The 16721-nt window shown below is 47.1% G+C and overlaps 1 protein-coding gene across 1 annotated transcript in view; it reads right to left on the reverse strand.

The window, feature by feature from the left end:
• The window catches only part of LOC138525904 (immunoglobulin superfamily member 3-like), an 87850-nt gene that overhangs the window by 52569 nt on the left and 18560 nt on the right, over positions 1–16721 (reverse strand). Inside the window, exon 3 of the mRNA XM_069636191.1 lies at positions 5–412. Within this exon, the coding sequence (XP_069492292.1) occupies positions 5–412 (408 nt within the window). The remainder of the gene's footprint in view (positions 1–4; positions 413–16721) is intronic.

The raw sequence follows: 16721 nt of genomic DNA on the forward strand, positions 1-16721 counted from the left end.
TCACCTTTCAGGACAACGTGTACTCGGGTTTTCTCACTCTGCTTGTGCGTCAGGGGATACCAGGTCTCGTCGGGGTCTTGTATCCATTCTGTGACCTCACAGTGGAACTGTCCGCGGTCTGAGATCCGAAGGTTGGCCAATGTCAGTCTGTAGGCCGTCTCAGCTACCTTCTCCAGGCTGACCTGTCCGGCCGAGTGCCTCTCCGCGTAGGCTGGCCCGGAGCTGACCACACACTCCCGGGAGAGAGAGAGGATGGTGTGGGTCTGAGCCCCCTGCTGCAGGTACCAGGTCACTGACAGGTGGGTGTGTTGGTGTGTCTTTGTGGATATCTTACAGGTGAGCTGCAGGGTGTCATCCTCATCCCTGGTTAAGGTTACAGGGGCCATCAAAACTCTTAACGTGTCTGGAATAACTGAGAAAACAAACACAAAACGTGAGACAAATATATACTTAACTGTTCCACTAGAAGCCATTAGCAACATGTTTTTCCAAATGCCATATCCTCTAACTGTGACATACAGGCAGGGGGCAGCATTTCCTAGGCCTCCCCCAGGTATTATGAGAACTGGGGTTAGGGGGCGAGACAAAAGCGTAGCTGACGCTCTACTAGCACCCGGGGGAGGAGAGGCAACCAATCAGGTTCCTCAGATTGCGGGCTAAATCGCACGATCTCAGCCCACGTTACAAGCAGCCTGATGGCTGCTTCCCCCCACTCGCCATCTTCCCCCCACCCTCCCCTCCCTTCGCCTCGGGTCTCCGGTCCCTTCCCACTCACCAGCTCCACTTACCTGATTCGTTGGGCGGAAGCGCCCCCGCCGCTGCTGCTGCTGCTCTGTATCCTTGCTGGCCGCCATAGAAATGGAAGAGGGGCTCCTTACAGATCAACGGTGGCCATCTTAAATAAGTATCTTAAGCAAGTATTTCATTCAAACAAAATACATTGCTGTGAGCACCCCGGGTTTCCAAATTCAAATTCCAGGGTGCTACTAGCAATAATAACCAATCCGATCCGTCTGACCGAATGGTAACGGCATCAGGGCCCATCGTCAAGGCCCTCGCTGCGCTTGGGTCTATAACCTGGCCCCTGGGCTATTACTACCTAATCCGGCCCGCTGGATCGGACATTATTGCTATATTAAAGGCTGCTATGCCTGTGTCCGCGTGGGACAGCAGTGGTAGGATGCCATAGTTCCCGCTTTGTGAGGGGGCCATGCTGTAAGGGAACCATGCTGTGAGGGACAGGGGCGGTGAAGGTAAAAGTGGTGGATAGCAGGATTTCTCCTTTTTTTCTTTTTACTTTAAGGGGGGCACCCTTAATTGTTGGGGGTGGTGGCAGGCTGCTAGGTAATTCATTTTTTGATATGGCAGAGATGGGGTGGGCTAACAAAAGGGAGGTGGGTTTAGAGGGGCAGGATGGCAGGTATAATTATCCCTTGTTGGGGTGGGGCAGACCAAGAGGGGGCCAGGAAGCCGACACTGGCTTTGGAGGGCATAAGTCCCCCCAATGTGAGGAACTTGAAGGCAGCAGGCAGCACTCTGATCGAGGTGCCGATTTGAAAGGGGTACTACAGGATGAGGCTGTCACATTTCTCACATGTAAGAGCAAAGTGGTTATGATTAAACAGTCACTAACAGGCAGCAGCAGCAGGCAGAGTACAGAAGCCAGCCCTGACCATACCAATATGCCCTTCCAGGGGAAGACAGAGACTTACCTACCCTGCTCAGCCTTAAATGGCCCACACCTCCCGATGCTTAACATCTCTTTGTGAAACTAAATATCCTCTGAACTAGAGTGAAAGATGGATCTAAGGGGCCAAGGGAAGGCATCATAGATATCCATGCCTTTGGGATAATGCAGCTCTCTGTGTTATATGCAGGCCACACATCCAGTTCCTGGTGCAGTACTGATGCAGGTGTGCTTGCTCTGCCGTGACATGCAGTCACCTCATAACACCTGAAGAGGGTGCCATGTTTCACTCCCAGCACAAGCAACTTATAAACACTGGGTCTCATTACGATCCTGGCGGCCGCGGTATGAACGGTGCCGGTAAGGTACCAGCACCGTTCATACCGGGCCGCCACATTACAAGTTTGCTTGCGGGTGGCGGTATGCACGTCTGGTCTGGCCCATTTGAGCCCCTATGGGGGCTCAAATGGGGATGTACCGAGTCCGGGTCCCGAAAAGGGGAATTACTGGGCCCGCGAAAGTTGGAATGGCCCGGTAGTTCCCTTTTTTTGGGACCCGGACCCGGACACGAGTTTGGAGGTAACCATGTCGGTAATGACGGCATGGCTACCTCCAAACTCGTAATGAGGCCCACACTGACTTTTTCAGGACAGTTTATGTATGAAGGTTACCAAGGACAGAGTGCACAAAGCAAAGGAACACTTGATGGTGGGCTCCCAGGCACTTGGGTGGGCCTTTGATCTTGGGTCTGTCCTCCAGCCCCCAAACATTTTGAAGCTTGCTCTGCCACCGACGAGAGATAACAGAGAGGGGGCAGGGGTGCGGGGGGATTCAGGACAGCATTTTTATTTTTTGTATATTTTCAGTAGCTCCCTTCCTGCACCCCCTCCAAACCCCCTGCAATCCATTTCAGCTAGAGGCTGCCTGTGACATCAGAGAATTCGTGTTGCCTACCCGATGTCACCCGGAAGCTCTGTCGACTATATCTCTCTAAGGGATAGCTACCCAGCTATAATTGAATATGATATAGGACCAGCACATGTAACTGACACTGGATTAAAGCGCTATGTAACTCAATAAACATAACATAATTCTAGAGTGAAGTTGCCAACTACTGAATTTTTCCAATAGGGTGGCTAAACGCCAGGAGACTCACCCCTTTAGTACCCAAACTTACCACCAGAGAGCAGAACGATTCCACAGATACCACTGTGGAAATTCCACAGCAAGAGCTCCACCGAGGAAGAGTACAGTGTCTGCTAAGAAGGGACCAAGCAGATCACAAAATGGAGCTTCTGCCATCTCACAAAGCAAATGTCGAATTGATCAAGCAGCTGCAAGCAAATCGCCAACAGAGCATGAACAAATAAGTGCCCACTTAAGAATAGCGAGAATGGGAACTCTGCGTGCCACCTGCTGGAGAGCTGAAAGGCACATTGCGAAACATGCATGCAAAACCCAAAAGGCGGAAGAAAACATTGCCACAAACATCCCCAAAAATGTAAAGGGAACACTGGGTATCACTTGTGATAGTTTTGCAACTTCTTACAGCAAAATATTCTAGCGCACAAAAGATCCAGCATAAGCGCTCACTTCAAGCATCGAATGAAGGTTCCCATGACTACCCCAACTTGATGTAAAGTGAACTACACAGAACCAAAACACACATGCCAGCAGTATGCCTACACACTTCTCAAAGAATGTCCTCAATTCCCTCCAAATATAAAACGATTTTTACGCCTCTCCTGATCCCTCACCTTCCCAGGGTATAAGAGAGGTGGACCTGCCCAGATCCCTGCGGCTGTCTTTGCTGTCCTTCAGGACAGTTCACCTGGAGTGGCAGCTGTTGAATTTTAAAATTGGAGGGGATTAAATGTTTGCGCCGAATGTGGTTGAGCGACAAAGCGTGGCGCATGTGCCTGAATGAAGAATGAAGAGTTCAGGGGGACAACGTCTGAGTAATTGCTTAAAATGGTGCATTTTATGGCATTTAGAGCAGTCTAGCAACACATTAGCACTTATCGGGTGTCCTTTATTCTTGATGCCAAGTAAAAAATGCCATGCCACAGTGAGTAAGTATATGGAGACAAGCACCACTATATGGGCCAATCTAGCCACGCAGTAGCACTTATCATGTTTGCTTTAATGTTGGTGCCAAGAAAAAAATTGAATTCCACATAACTATGTAATAACACTTATTATGTTTGCTTTAGCCTTGCTGCCCAGTAAAACATTCCAAAACACAGTAAGCAAATATGTCCAGACTGGCTGCACCAAGGTAGGCCAGTTTAACCACCTAATAACACTTATCATGTTTGCTTTACTCTTGCTACCAGTAACATAGATGGCATGCCACAGAAAGAAAATATCTCTAGACTTTCTGCTCGTCCCCCCAAATGAGAGGCTCGCTCCCCCGTGCTGACACAAGCACATGCATTCATACACATTCACCAGTGCACCCACACAGCATTCAAACAATCTCTTTCACTAGCGCAGCCATAGAGAATTCATACACTCTTTCAACCACTCACCCATACAGCATACACTCTAGCATTCACACACATACCCATATAACATACACTCCTTTTTTCACATGCACACCCAAACAACATACACTAATTAATAATTCTCACACGGTCACTCATGCACACATACATGCATATGTAAATTTGTATTCTTTACCTGCAGCCTAGGTCCAGAATCCACTTCACCTCAGGCTCTCAAGATAGCTCTCTGTCTCCCATTCAGCACAAACAGGAACCAGGCAGCCAAGAGAACTTTCTGGTTCCTGCATGTGTGCGGTGAAGCCACAATCCCTCAAGGAACTTTGACCTCCCGTTCCCTATAAGCGCTTGGGCCAGCTCTGCCCTGCAGTGGTGGCTCAGACTTGAGAATCTTCTGATAAACGTCCCTTCAACCCCCTAGTCTATTCCTGATCACCATGAATGCATGCACCTGGAGAGACACTCAGGAGTCCCTCATGTCATCCAATCATTGGGAAATGGAAGGGATCAGGAGGGCCTGCTTTTCTTCTCCTCCCTGATCCTGGGCAGCGCTGTAAGGATACAGTTGGTCAACAGCTCAGCAGGGGCCTATGTGAACCACCAGGGGTGTATGGGTTCCAACCAGTTAATGAGAAAAGCCTCTACCTTGGGGAATTGGGCAGAACAGAACCTGCTCTCCTTATAGGCCTGCAGCATTAGGGGGCTGACACCAGCATAGCGGATTCCCTAAGCAGGGTGGTCCTCTAATCGCAGGTCTTGTCCATCACCCCTTCTACCTTTGAGTTGTTCTCAGTGGCAGTAACTAGAATTATTGGATTCAACATCAAACACAGAGCTTCCTCTGTTCTGCTCGAGGGTCCCCGAGGAGGCGACCTGGGGAGCGGAGGCTCTAACCTGCCAATGGCTGGAGAGCCTCCTCTATGCGCCCTCCATGCTCACTAAGACTCGCAGGGCCTTGAGGTGGATCATTGAGAACAGCTCCAGGCTCATCGTATTAACCTCCTACTGAGGTAGGTGTTGTAGATCCCGCCACCGCTGCAGCTGTGCACAGCTCCTCCCCTTCTTCTGCCTAGTCCTATCACCAAAACTGTGTGATTTTCCCGTGATGGAAATGTCCTTTTTTTTTGCTTTGTTTTTTTGGGCAGCTGCAGGGCTGGCCCCTGCAACCCCCGCTCACTATATTGTATAGTATAGTGAGCGGGTTGCTGCGGGGAACACCCCTGCAGCCCCCACAGCCTTTGTTTTTCTTTTTTTTTAACCTTTTGATGTTCAAACTTTTGGTGGTATGAATTTTAGGTCTTTTGGTGGGGTAGGTAAATTGGATTTTGTCATTTCAACCAAATCCCCATCACCATGTTCGTTCCTGGGTTCCTCAGAGCTGACTAGTAGATAGGGTTTGGGCGGCTTGGTCCTTGAAAGGGAGAACCTTTAGAGACAGCTTCTCAGGGTCTTTCTCCTCTACCATCCAGAGGTTGAGACAGCCACCAGCCTTAAGTTCCTATACACGGCACCGAATAGCGTTTGTATCCTGGTGTGACTGGAATGATTTGTTTTCCCTGGCTTGTCATCCTACCACCAATAGCTTCTTCAGGAAGGTTTTGATGTGGGTCTTGCACACTTCTCCCTTAGGGCTTAGCGGGCAGCGATCCAAGCCTTTCATGGTCGCTGGGTAGAGATGGATCTTCCATCCAACACCATTACCAGGCGTTTTAGGAGATTTTCCATCTCACATCATAGGATCAAGTCCCTTATTCCTCCCAGGGGCTTTCCTCTATTACCCCTGACTCTGCATAGCTTCCCCTTCAAACATATCTCTTCCAGAGAGCCCTGATATCTGTTCCTTAAGACCGTCTTTCTGGTGGTGATTATCTCTGCCAGGAGGACTGATAAACTGGGTGTTCTCCCATGTACTCCTGCCTACCTGGGAGTTTCCCTTGAAGCAGCTAAACTCAGGTGAGCCAACTTTTAGGAGTAAAGGTGGTGTTGTGGGCCGAGCAGTGAGACACTAGACTAATGTATTATTGGTGGAAAGTTTCTTTATGAATAGCAGTGTGATCTGGGTATGGTAGGGATAAACGCCTACCTACTCTGTAAACACAAAATCCTAAATACTAAGCTGAAGATCAGGTCAAACTTCAACGACAGGCACAACCTTCCACAACAGGTCTCTCCATAACCATCGAGGCGTTGAGACAGCCACCAACCTTACATTTCTCTTTACGGCACTGGAGAACATTTGGATCCCGGTGCGGGTCAAGACAACCAAGCGAAGTGGACATAAAATTCGCTCCCTCCACCTTTTATCAGGGTACTATGAGTCAGTGCCTTTAATCAAGACTCCTTGTCTAGAGCAAAATTTACAAACGATGGACAGCAACACTTCTTACCTAATCTTGTGCAGTCCTGAGCAATGCTCCCCTAATCTAATAGACAGAAAGTTCCAAGGATGGCTCAAGAAAAAGTCCAAAAACCTAATCTTCAAAAGTGCATCGCTAAGCTAGCAAATATCAAGCAGATCTTGAAGAAAGACTATTAGAGCATGAACTCAAGGGGCCCTTCCCAAGCCTCTCTGTTCCCAGTAGGCTTGTCAGACCCTCCTCAGGCTCTTACTTCCTCTTGGGTGTAGCTCTTAAGGTATCACTCTTCTTTAACCCCCCCCCTGTCCCCAGTGTATCGAGGAGCCACTTTCTCTCTTGCTTTTCTCTCATCTCACTCGGTCACTGTATGCTGGGCCGTGGCGTATCTTCTTCCCTTGGTTCAGGGGACATGGGTGGATCTTCCGACACAGCCTTCTGCTATACTTGGATACGCCTTCTGATGGTGTTCTAGTTCCACACATGCCTCCTGATCTCTCTCCCCGGCATAAATGTGCCAGAGAGAATGCCTGCAGTGTTTAGAGAGGTGAGGTCGTTCCACTTGGGACTTTCATTATAAAGCCACACCAATGAGGGTAATCATTCCTTTAGCCTACAAGGTCTTCTTGTTAATGCACGCTCAGCTGTTGCGCATCGTGCTAACATCGTTGCTGTATTAGACGAACTGGCACCTGATGCCTTCAGTATTACAGAGACCTGGTTCACAGATGCTTCTGGACCAGACATGGTTCAGATGCTCCCTCCTTTATAGGAAATACTTCATCTTGACCGATCCAAACCAAAAAATGCTGGGCGCGTTGCTTTCATATCCAAAAATCATTTATGCTGTTCTATTGTTGAGCTCAATCAGAATCTGACATGTGAGCTCTTTCTTTTGAGAATTCGGGTGTCTTCAGAGAGGTCCCTTCAATTCTTGATTCTCTATCGTCCTCCTTGCTAGGTTACTGTTAGATTTCTTAAAAGTTTTAAGTGAGCAAAAGCTGATGGCTGATCTTTCTTTGACCTATCCCAGAATTCTCGTTGTAGGAGATTTTAATCTACACCCTAATAAGCCACTTCATCAGCAGGCTACTAAACTCATTTCAGCCTTCTCTGATTGTGACCTTCACCTTTGCAATCATGCTCTCACTCACCAGGCTGGCAATCGGCTTGATCTCATTCTTTCTAACATTCCCAATGTTCTTTCCTTTGCTGCTCTACCAATCTCCTGGGCTGATCTCTTTTTGGTTCCTTTCTCCATTCCTCTTGCTTTGCCCAAATCCAGAGCTCCCTTCTCTGTTAAGTTTCAACGTCGGTGGGCAAATATCTCCCCCAGTGATATTGCCATGTGAATCGAGAACCTCACCTGTCAAGGCCTGGCAGCTGATTCCAACTCCTGGGACTTCTTGATTGAGGTTCTACAGTATACTGCGAATGCCCTGGCACGCCCTAAGCTCTTTACCTCTCATGCAAAAAGATCTGCTCCCTGGTACTGCGTTGAACTGCACTCACTTAATCAGAGATGCAGACAAGCGGAACACAGATAGTATTGTCCCTCCTCTGATCTCATCATTAAATTAGCCTATGTTGAAGCACGAAACACCTATCAAAGCACTATAAAAAAATCAAAGCCTAGTATTTCTCTGATCGAATTACAAACACTTCTTGCTCCACTCGAGAACTTCTTTCCGGGTGGCAAAGGAATTGACCACTCCTACTCGCCCACCTCCTGCCACTCTTCACACCCAAAAGATAGTGACCGAATTGCACTCTTTTTTAAAGATAACATCTACATAATTCGAGAGCAGATTAGTGCTGAAAGACGCATCTCTGACACTCTCTCTGAGACTTCTCTTCTCTCAGTCCCTCCTATCCTGCTGCTTACTTCAGCTCTTCACCATTCCCTCTCTACCGGTCACATCCCTGACTCTCTCAAACACGTGGTTATTTTCCTTCTTTTTAAAAAGCCACATTTAGATCCCACTGTGGGTGCGAACTATCGCCCTATTTTGCTTCTTCCGGCCATCATGAAACTGCTGGAAGCTATTGTCACCCCACAGCTCTCTGCCTATCTTGAAAGCAACCATCTTCTTCACCCCTTCCAGGCTGGTTTTTGCCCAGGGATTGGCACTGAGCCGGTTGTGGTCTCGCTTCTTGATGAAATCGCTCTGCTTCAGGACCGCAGAGAAACAAGGTTTCTTATTCTCCTTGATCTCTCCGTGGCTCTTGACACCGTAGACCATCACCGACTCCTTCACTAAACCCGGAATGCTGGGTGTCCCTTTGAAGTGGTTTTCATTTTTTCTTTCTAACCAAACCCAGAGAGTCTTTTTGCCTCCTTTCACTTCCTCCCCCATTACTTTGAACTGTGGGGTTTCACAGGGTTCGGCTCTTTCTCCTCTTCTCTTTAATCTATATATGCTGCTTTTTGCCAGACTTATCTCCAGTCACGGCATTCATTTCTTTTCTTATGCCGACGACACTCAAATTCTTTTTCATCTTAATTCTTCATCCACTGATCCCCCTTCTTAACTAAAGAACTGTCTCTCTGCTGTTGCTGACTGGATGTCAGAAAATTGGCTTAAACTTAATGGGGACAAAACCAAAGTCTGTTGTCTACGCTTGGATTTGACTTTATGGACCTCCCTGGATCTCGTACTCAGGTTGGCCCCGATTCATGCTGTGCCCATTATCTTCTTGAATACCTGCCTACATCTTTTTGTTCCTAGCAACATTTTGTGTTTTATTGACCTCTGCAACTGTATTTCGCTCTCCCCTCAGCTTCTCAGCTCTTTTCACTCATTTATTCTCTGTTCTCTCCTCTTCTCCCTTCTCCCTCTCTCCTCCCTCCCCTACTTTTTTGTACTTATTCTATCAGACTTGTCCTCAGAACCGTTACGATAGCAACAATTGTTTGTCTCCTCCCCCTCCCATACTTGTTCTCCTCCCCCCGCCCCATCCAGCACTATCTGAAATGTCGTCAAGCCTAGTACGATAGTTGCTTGTTTTGTTCCACTCCCTCCTTTCTCCTCCCTCTCCCTCACCTTTTGTTTTCCTCCGGCTCTACCAGAAATGTCAGCAGGCCTAGTATAGTAGTCACCTGTCTGTTTCCCATTTCCATCCTTATCTGTGTCTTAGCTCTTGCACTATCTGAAATGTCGCCAGGCCGAGTACAATAGTTAATTTCACATCCTTACTGTTCATGGCCTGTAAGAATGGCATTGGATTTTCCCTTGTTCCCTCCCTTGCCGTGAAGCGCTTCGAAACACATTGTGTTTAGGCGCAATATAAATAAACTATCATATCATATCATGCACCACCACAAGCAGCCTACACAAGGCAGCCCATAAGAGCGATGCACCACCACACGCAGTCTACATGAGGCATCTGATAAGAGACTTTCACCACCAAAAGCAGCCTACACGAGGAAGCCCATAACAGCCATGCACCACCACAGGCAGTCTACATGAGGCAGCTGATAAGAGCCATGCACCCCCACAAGCAGCAGCCTACATGAGGCAGCCAATAAGAGCCATGCACCACCACAAGCAGCAGCCTACATGAGGCAGCCAATAAGAGCCATGCACCACCACAAGAAGCCTACATGAGGCAGCCAATAAGATCCATGCACCACCACAGACAACCTACATGAGGCAGCCAATAAGAGCAATCCACCCCCACGAGCAGCCTACATGAGGCAGCCAATAAGAGCCATGCACCACAACAAGCAGCTTACATGAGGCAGCCAATAAGATCCATGCACCACCACAGTCAACCTACATGAGGCAGCCGATAAGAGCCATGCACCACCACAAGCAGCCTACATCATGCAGCCAATAAAAGCCATGCACCACCACAGGCAGTTTTTTGGGGTATACAAGCGTATTTTCATCTGTTGTCCTAGAGAGGATGTTAAATTCTATTCCTTGATCAATGGCCATGGAATCAAGGGAAGAGGAAATCCCTTCTGGATGGGATCCATTGCTTGAGAAACAAGTCCCCTCCCATCCCAGTTCCCATGGAGGGTGCAGGGTGATCACCTTCATCTTTCTGCTGCTGGAAGTGATGGGAGGGCATCGCCTGGTTCTGCATCCAAAGGAATGCAGACACTTTCTACAGACCATCGAATGCAAAATGGAAACTGTACAGAACAATATCCTGATGGGACCAAATGGGGGCTTGTGGCACCAGTGGGTCTGTTAGGTGTTTACATGCACGCCCCATGAAAATAGGCATTCCGTGGTTTCAAAGATTTGCAATAGCAGGGGGCAACTATCAGACTGGGTTTCTACCATTCAAATTAATGGGAAGATACATAATTTGAACACATTTGAACATCATAGAGGTACCAGCTGCTGCCTGTGGTGGGATTACTGGGGTGTTTGAAGCTGCTCCTGGCATATGAGGTCGGAAACTGGACATGTGCAGTAGATGGCTTTAATTGGGCCTTTTAAATTTTGCTTGACATATGATTCCAGCAACCTAAAGTGTAAGTTTGCGTATCATCAATTTATTGTGCCTATGAGAGATTAACTGGCATTGGATGGCATTTGAGGCTGTGATTGGCATGTGAAGTCAATGCAGCAACTGGACAAATGAGGTGCCACATTACATGTGATGACCATACAACACACGAGGCATTCATTGTCATCAGAAGGCATTACTGGGGCAAGTAAGGCTGTGCTTGGCAAAGGATTCCAGTATCTAAACATGTGAGGATGCACATTATATATGAGACTATACCATGCATTAGAGGCACTGACACACATTTGTTTACATTTCTGAGGCTTCTGATGCTGCACTTGCCATACAGCAGCAGCACCTGAACATGCAGGGCTGCATGTTGCACTGTGAATATGCCAGGCATGTAAGGCAATAACTGAAATTAGATGGCATTGCTGGGTTAGGGTGCAATTGGCATATGGTGGAAGCAACTGGGCATTTGAAGTTGCACATAACATATGGTGACATATGGTGACTATACCTTGCATTTCTGGCTAGAGCGGACAATGCTCAGGCCCTCAGGCTGCACTTAGAATATGCAGTCGCTGGACATGGGAGGATGTACCTTACATGTCCTGACTATACCATGCATTTGTGGCTAGAGTGGACATTGCTCTGGCCTTCAGGCTGCACTTAGAATATGCAGTCGCTGGACATGGGAGGATGTACCTTACATGTTGTGACTATACCATGCATTTCTGGCTAGAGCGGACAATGCTCAGGCCCTCAGCCTGCACTTAGAATATGCAGTCGCTGGACATGGGAGGATGTACCTTACATGTTGTGACTATACCATGCATTTGTGGCTAGAGTGGACATTGCTCTGGCCTTCAGGCTGCACTTAGAATATGCAGTCGCCGGACATGGGAGGATGTACCTTACATGTGGTGACTATACCATGCATTGGTGGCTAGAGATGACATTGCTCTGGCCTTCAGGCTGCACTTAGAATATGCAGTGACTGAACATGGAAGGATGCACCTTACATGTGGTGATTATACCATGCATTGGTGGCTAGAGTGGACAGTGGTCAGGCCTTCCGGCTGCACTTAGAATATGCAGTCCTTGGACATGGGAGAATATGCCTTACATGTGGTGACTATACCATGCATTGGTGGCTAGAGTGGACAATGGTCAGGCCTTCTGGCTGCACTTAGAATATGCAGTCCCTGAACATGGAAGGATGCACCTTACATGTGGTGACTATACCATGCATTGGTGGCTAGAGTGGACAATGGTCAGGCCTTCTGGCTGCACTTAGAATATGCAGTCCCTGGGCATGGGAGAATATGCCTTACATGTGGTGACTATACCATGCATTGGTGGCTAGAGTGGACATTGCTCTGGCCTTCAGGCTGCGCTTAGAATATGCAGTCCCTGAACATGGAAGGATGCACCTTACATGTGGTGACTATACCATGCACTTGTTGCAAGAGCGGACAATGCTCGGGCCTTCAGGCTGCACTTAGAATATGCAGTCCCTGGACATGAGAGAATGCACCTTACATGTGGTGACTATAACATGCATTTGTGGCTAGACCGGTCAATGCTCGGGCCTTCAGGCTGCGCTTAGAATATGCAGTCCCTGGACATGAGATGATTCGCCTTACATGAGGTGACTAAATCATGCATTTGTGGTGAAACTGACAATTCTCGGGCCTTCAAGCTGCACTTAGATTATGCAGTCCCTGGACATGAGATTATGCACCTTACATGTGATGACTATATCATGCATTTGGGGCTAGAGCGGACAATGTTCGAGCCTTAGGGCTGCACTTAGAATATACAGTCCCTGGACATGGAAGGATGCGCCTTACATGTGGTGACTACACCATGCATTTGTGGCTATAGCGGACAATGCTTGGGCCCTCAGGCTGCACTTAGAATATGCAGTCCCTGGACTTGAGATAACGCCTTACATGTGTTGACTATACCATGCATTTGTGGCTGGAACTGACAATTCTCGGGCCTTCAGGCTGCACTTAGAATATGCAGTCCCTGGACATGGGAGAATGCACCTTACATGTGGTGACTATACCATGCATTTGTAGCTAGAGTTGACAATGCTCTGGCCTTCCGGCTGCACTTAGAATATGGAGTCCCTGCACATGGGAGGATGCACCTTACATGTGGTGACTATGCCATGCACTTGTTGCAAGAGCGGACAATGCTCGGGCCTTCAGGCTGCACTTAGAATATGCAGTCCATGGACATGAGATGATTCGCCTTACATGAGGTGACTAAATCATGCATTTGTGGCTGGAACTGACAATTCTCGTGCCTTCAAGCTGCACTTAGATTATGCAGTCCCTGGACATGAGATGATGCACCTTACATGTGATGACTATATCATGCATTTGGGGCTAGAGCAGACAATGTTCGAGCCTTAGGGCTGCACTTTGAATATGCAGTCCCTGGACATGGAAGGATGCGCCACATGTGGTGACTACACCATGCATTTGTGGCTAGACCGGTCAATGCCCTGGCCTTCAGGCTGCGCTTAGAATATGCAGTCCCTGAACATGGAAGGATGCACCTTACATGTGGTGACTATACCATGCAATTGTTGCAAGAGCGGACAATGCTCGAGCCTTCAGGCTGCACTTAGAATATGCAGTCCCTGGACATGGGAGAATGCACCTTACATGTGGTGACTATACCATGCATTTGTGGCTAGACCGTTCAATGCTCGGGCCTTCAGGCTGCACTTAGAATGTGCAGTCCCTGGACATGAGATAATGTGCCTTACATGTGTTGACTATACCATGCATTTGTGGCTGGAACTGACAATTCTCGGGCCTTCAAGCTGCACTTAGAATATGCAGTCCCTGGACATGGGAGGATGCACCTTACATGTGGTGACTATACCATGCATTTGTGGCTAGAGTGGACAATGCTCTGGCCTTCCGGCTGCACTTAGAATATGGAGTCCCTGCACATGGGAGGATGTACCTTACATGTGGTGACTATGCCATGCATTTATGGCTAGAGCGGGCAATGCTTGGGCCTTCCGGCTGCACTTAGAATATGGTGTCCCTGTACATGGGAGGATGCACCTTACATGTTGTGACTACACCATGCATTTGTGGCTAGACCGGTCAATGCCCTGGCCTTCAGGCTGCGCTTAGAATATGCAGTCCCTGAACCTGGAAGGATGCACCTTACATGTGGTGACTATACCATGCACTTGTTGCAAGAGCGGACAATGCTCGGGCCTTCAGGCTGCACTTAGAATATGCAGTCCCTGGACATGGGAGAATGCACCTTACATGTGGTGACTATACCATGCATTTGTGGCTAGAACGTTCAATGCTCGGGCCTTCAGGCTGCACTTAGAATGTGCAGTCCCTGGACATGAGATAATGTGCCTTACATGTGTTGACTATACCATGCATTTGTGGCTGGAACTGACAATTCTCGGGCCTTCAAGCTGCACTTAGAATATGCAGTCCCTGGACATAGGAGGGTGCACCTTACATGTGGTGACTATACCATGCATTTGTGGCTAGAGTGGACAATGCTCTGGCCTTCCGGCTGCACTTAGAATATGGAGTCCCTGCACATGGGAGGATGCACCTTACATGTGGTGACTATGCCATGCATTTATGGCTAGAGCGGGCAATGCTCGGGCCCTCAGGCTGCACTTAGAATCTGCAGTCCTTGGACATGGGAGGCTGTGCCTTACAGGTGGTGACTATAGCAGGGATATGAGGCATTTGTTGGCATTATAGGTCCCTGCTGGGGAATTTGAGTCTGCACTCAGCATAATATCGGGATGAGAATGCAGCATAGACATGCCTGGTGTGGGGTTTGATGGCATCAGGATCAAATGGACTGAAAGGCCAAGTTAGGTCCAGACTGTGCCGCAAGGTACATGACAAGATGTGACTGACAAACAAAAAGCCCAGCAGTTCATTTGCAAATTGCAAAACATGAAAACCCTGTGTGTTTTTATAAAGCAGAGAGGCCTTGGAAATGTGGGCCTTCTCTCAGATTGAAAATCACAATAAAATGGTGTTTTACATTGAAAGTAAAGAGTAAAAAATGGGCCATGCAAAGTGAATGACAAACAGCTGAAATCAGAAGCCTAGCTTTTCACTATGATATAAAAAAATTAAAGGCACTTTTCAAAACAAAGAACAACATGGAAAAATAAAGATAGACATTTGCGGCTTAGAAGGAAAGGAACTCTGTACCAGTGAAACTCCCTGGCCTAAACCCTTTAAAGGTATATCATAATGTGACGTGGAACATTGGCCCTTTTGCAGCTAAGAACAATATACACATGGGAAAACAAATCTCCATGGCCATAGTCCAGTGAATGTACATAGGAGGATATAAATATGAAGGTTCACTGTGATTATAACGAAAACTGTAATATCTAAAACATGTGCAACAAACTTTAATTACCGAAAGAAATACAGAATTGTTTTTATTTTTTATTTGGAGGATCCCCTCAAATCCCTTACCCCACCCCCATATATATATATTTAGAAAAATGCTGTGTTTTCGGTATTTAATGTTCATTTAAATAGTTATTTATTATTTCATTTTTGTTAATATTACTAGATACCAAATATGAACATTGATGGCATGATGCAAGATTTCATAAAGGCCTCATAAGAAGAGTAAATGGAACAGATTGGAAAGCAAGTGTTTCTATTATTCAGAGCGCAGAAGGCTTGTGTGAGTGTAAATACCTTTCCCCTGAAAGTTAAAAACAGTGACCTACTCCCATCATATACCAGGCTCTCCATCTGAAAGACCCTTGCTTTGAGGTGTCAGGGCCAGAGATGAAATTGTATTCATGCATGACAGAAGAATTTATTAGTTTGGCTGGGTCAACAGAAAGGCTGCCATTAATGAGTTTAACTCTGTAAATATCCCCAAAATTCAAGAACTTATGTGGTCCCTCTCTGGGCAGACTGGAGAGATGGTCTACTATCATGATTGTCACATGAGGCCAGAAACCCACCTGGACAGCGAGATATGCATCCATTATCCCAGCCTTTGACTATACAAGAATATTAAGTGATTTACACCAGCCCGAGTCAAAAAAGGAAGCAGATGCCTATGGCTCAGGGTGAGTGGGGGAAGCAAAATGTAATATGCCATTAAAACGGAATATGCATATATGTAATTATTTTGCCATTAGTTTACATTGAAGATCAGATTCTGTAAATTTCTCAGGAACCGTATGTCGTAGAAAGATAACCCAGATATCATAGGAACGCTAGTGAACAGACTGTTTTAGTGATTCAACTCTTACAAAAATTCAATCTTCGGAACAAAGGTTGCAACCTGAAATGCGGTACTAACTCCCCAGAAAATGTCAAATAGCAGAGATTCAGGGAGGCGATAGTATCATAAATTAGATATCTGGTTAGAAAATGTTATGTTGGGAACTGCTGGAATTTTCAGATTAATCATGAAAATCTGTCATTCGCACATGCAACATCGTCAAATACATTCTATTAAGTCTGTCAGGATCAGTATAATTCAAGGTTTATTTAGAAATTAGAGAATGTTGTCCTGTAAAGACTTTTTCAGTGCAAAAATTAAAATGTGCAAGAAGTAAATGCAATTGGGTAGACTGATCCCCTCCCAAATTTGGCCTTGGTAAACTGACGGGGCGAATCAAACAGAGGGGCCAGCCCTGCAAGAAGAGGATGG

The sequence above is a fragment of the Ambystoma mexicanum genome, chromosome 7p (genome assembly GCF_040938575.1).
Source record: "Ambystoma mexicanum isolate Mex_15411 chromosome 7p, UKY_AmexF1_1, whole genome shotgun sequence".
Lineage (NCBI taxonomy): Eukaryota > Metazoa > Chordata > Amphibia > Caudata > Ambystomatidae > Ambystoma > Ambystoma mexicanum.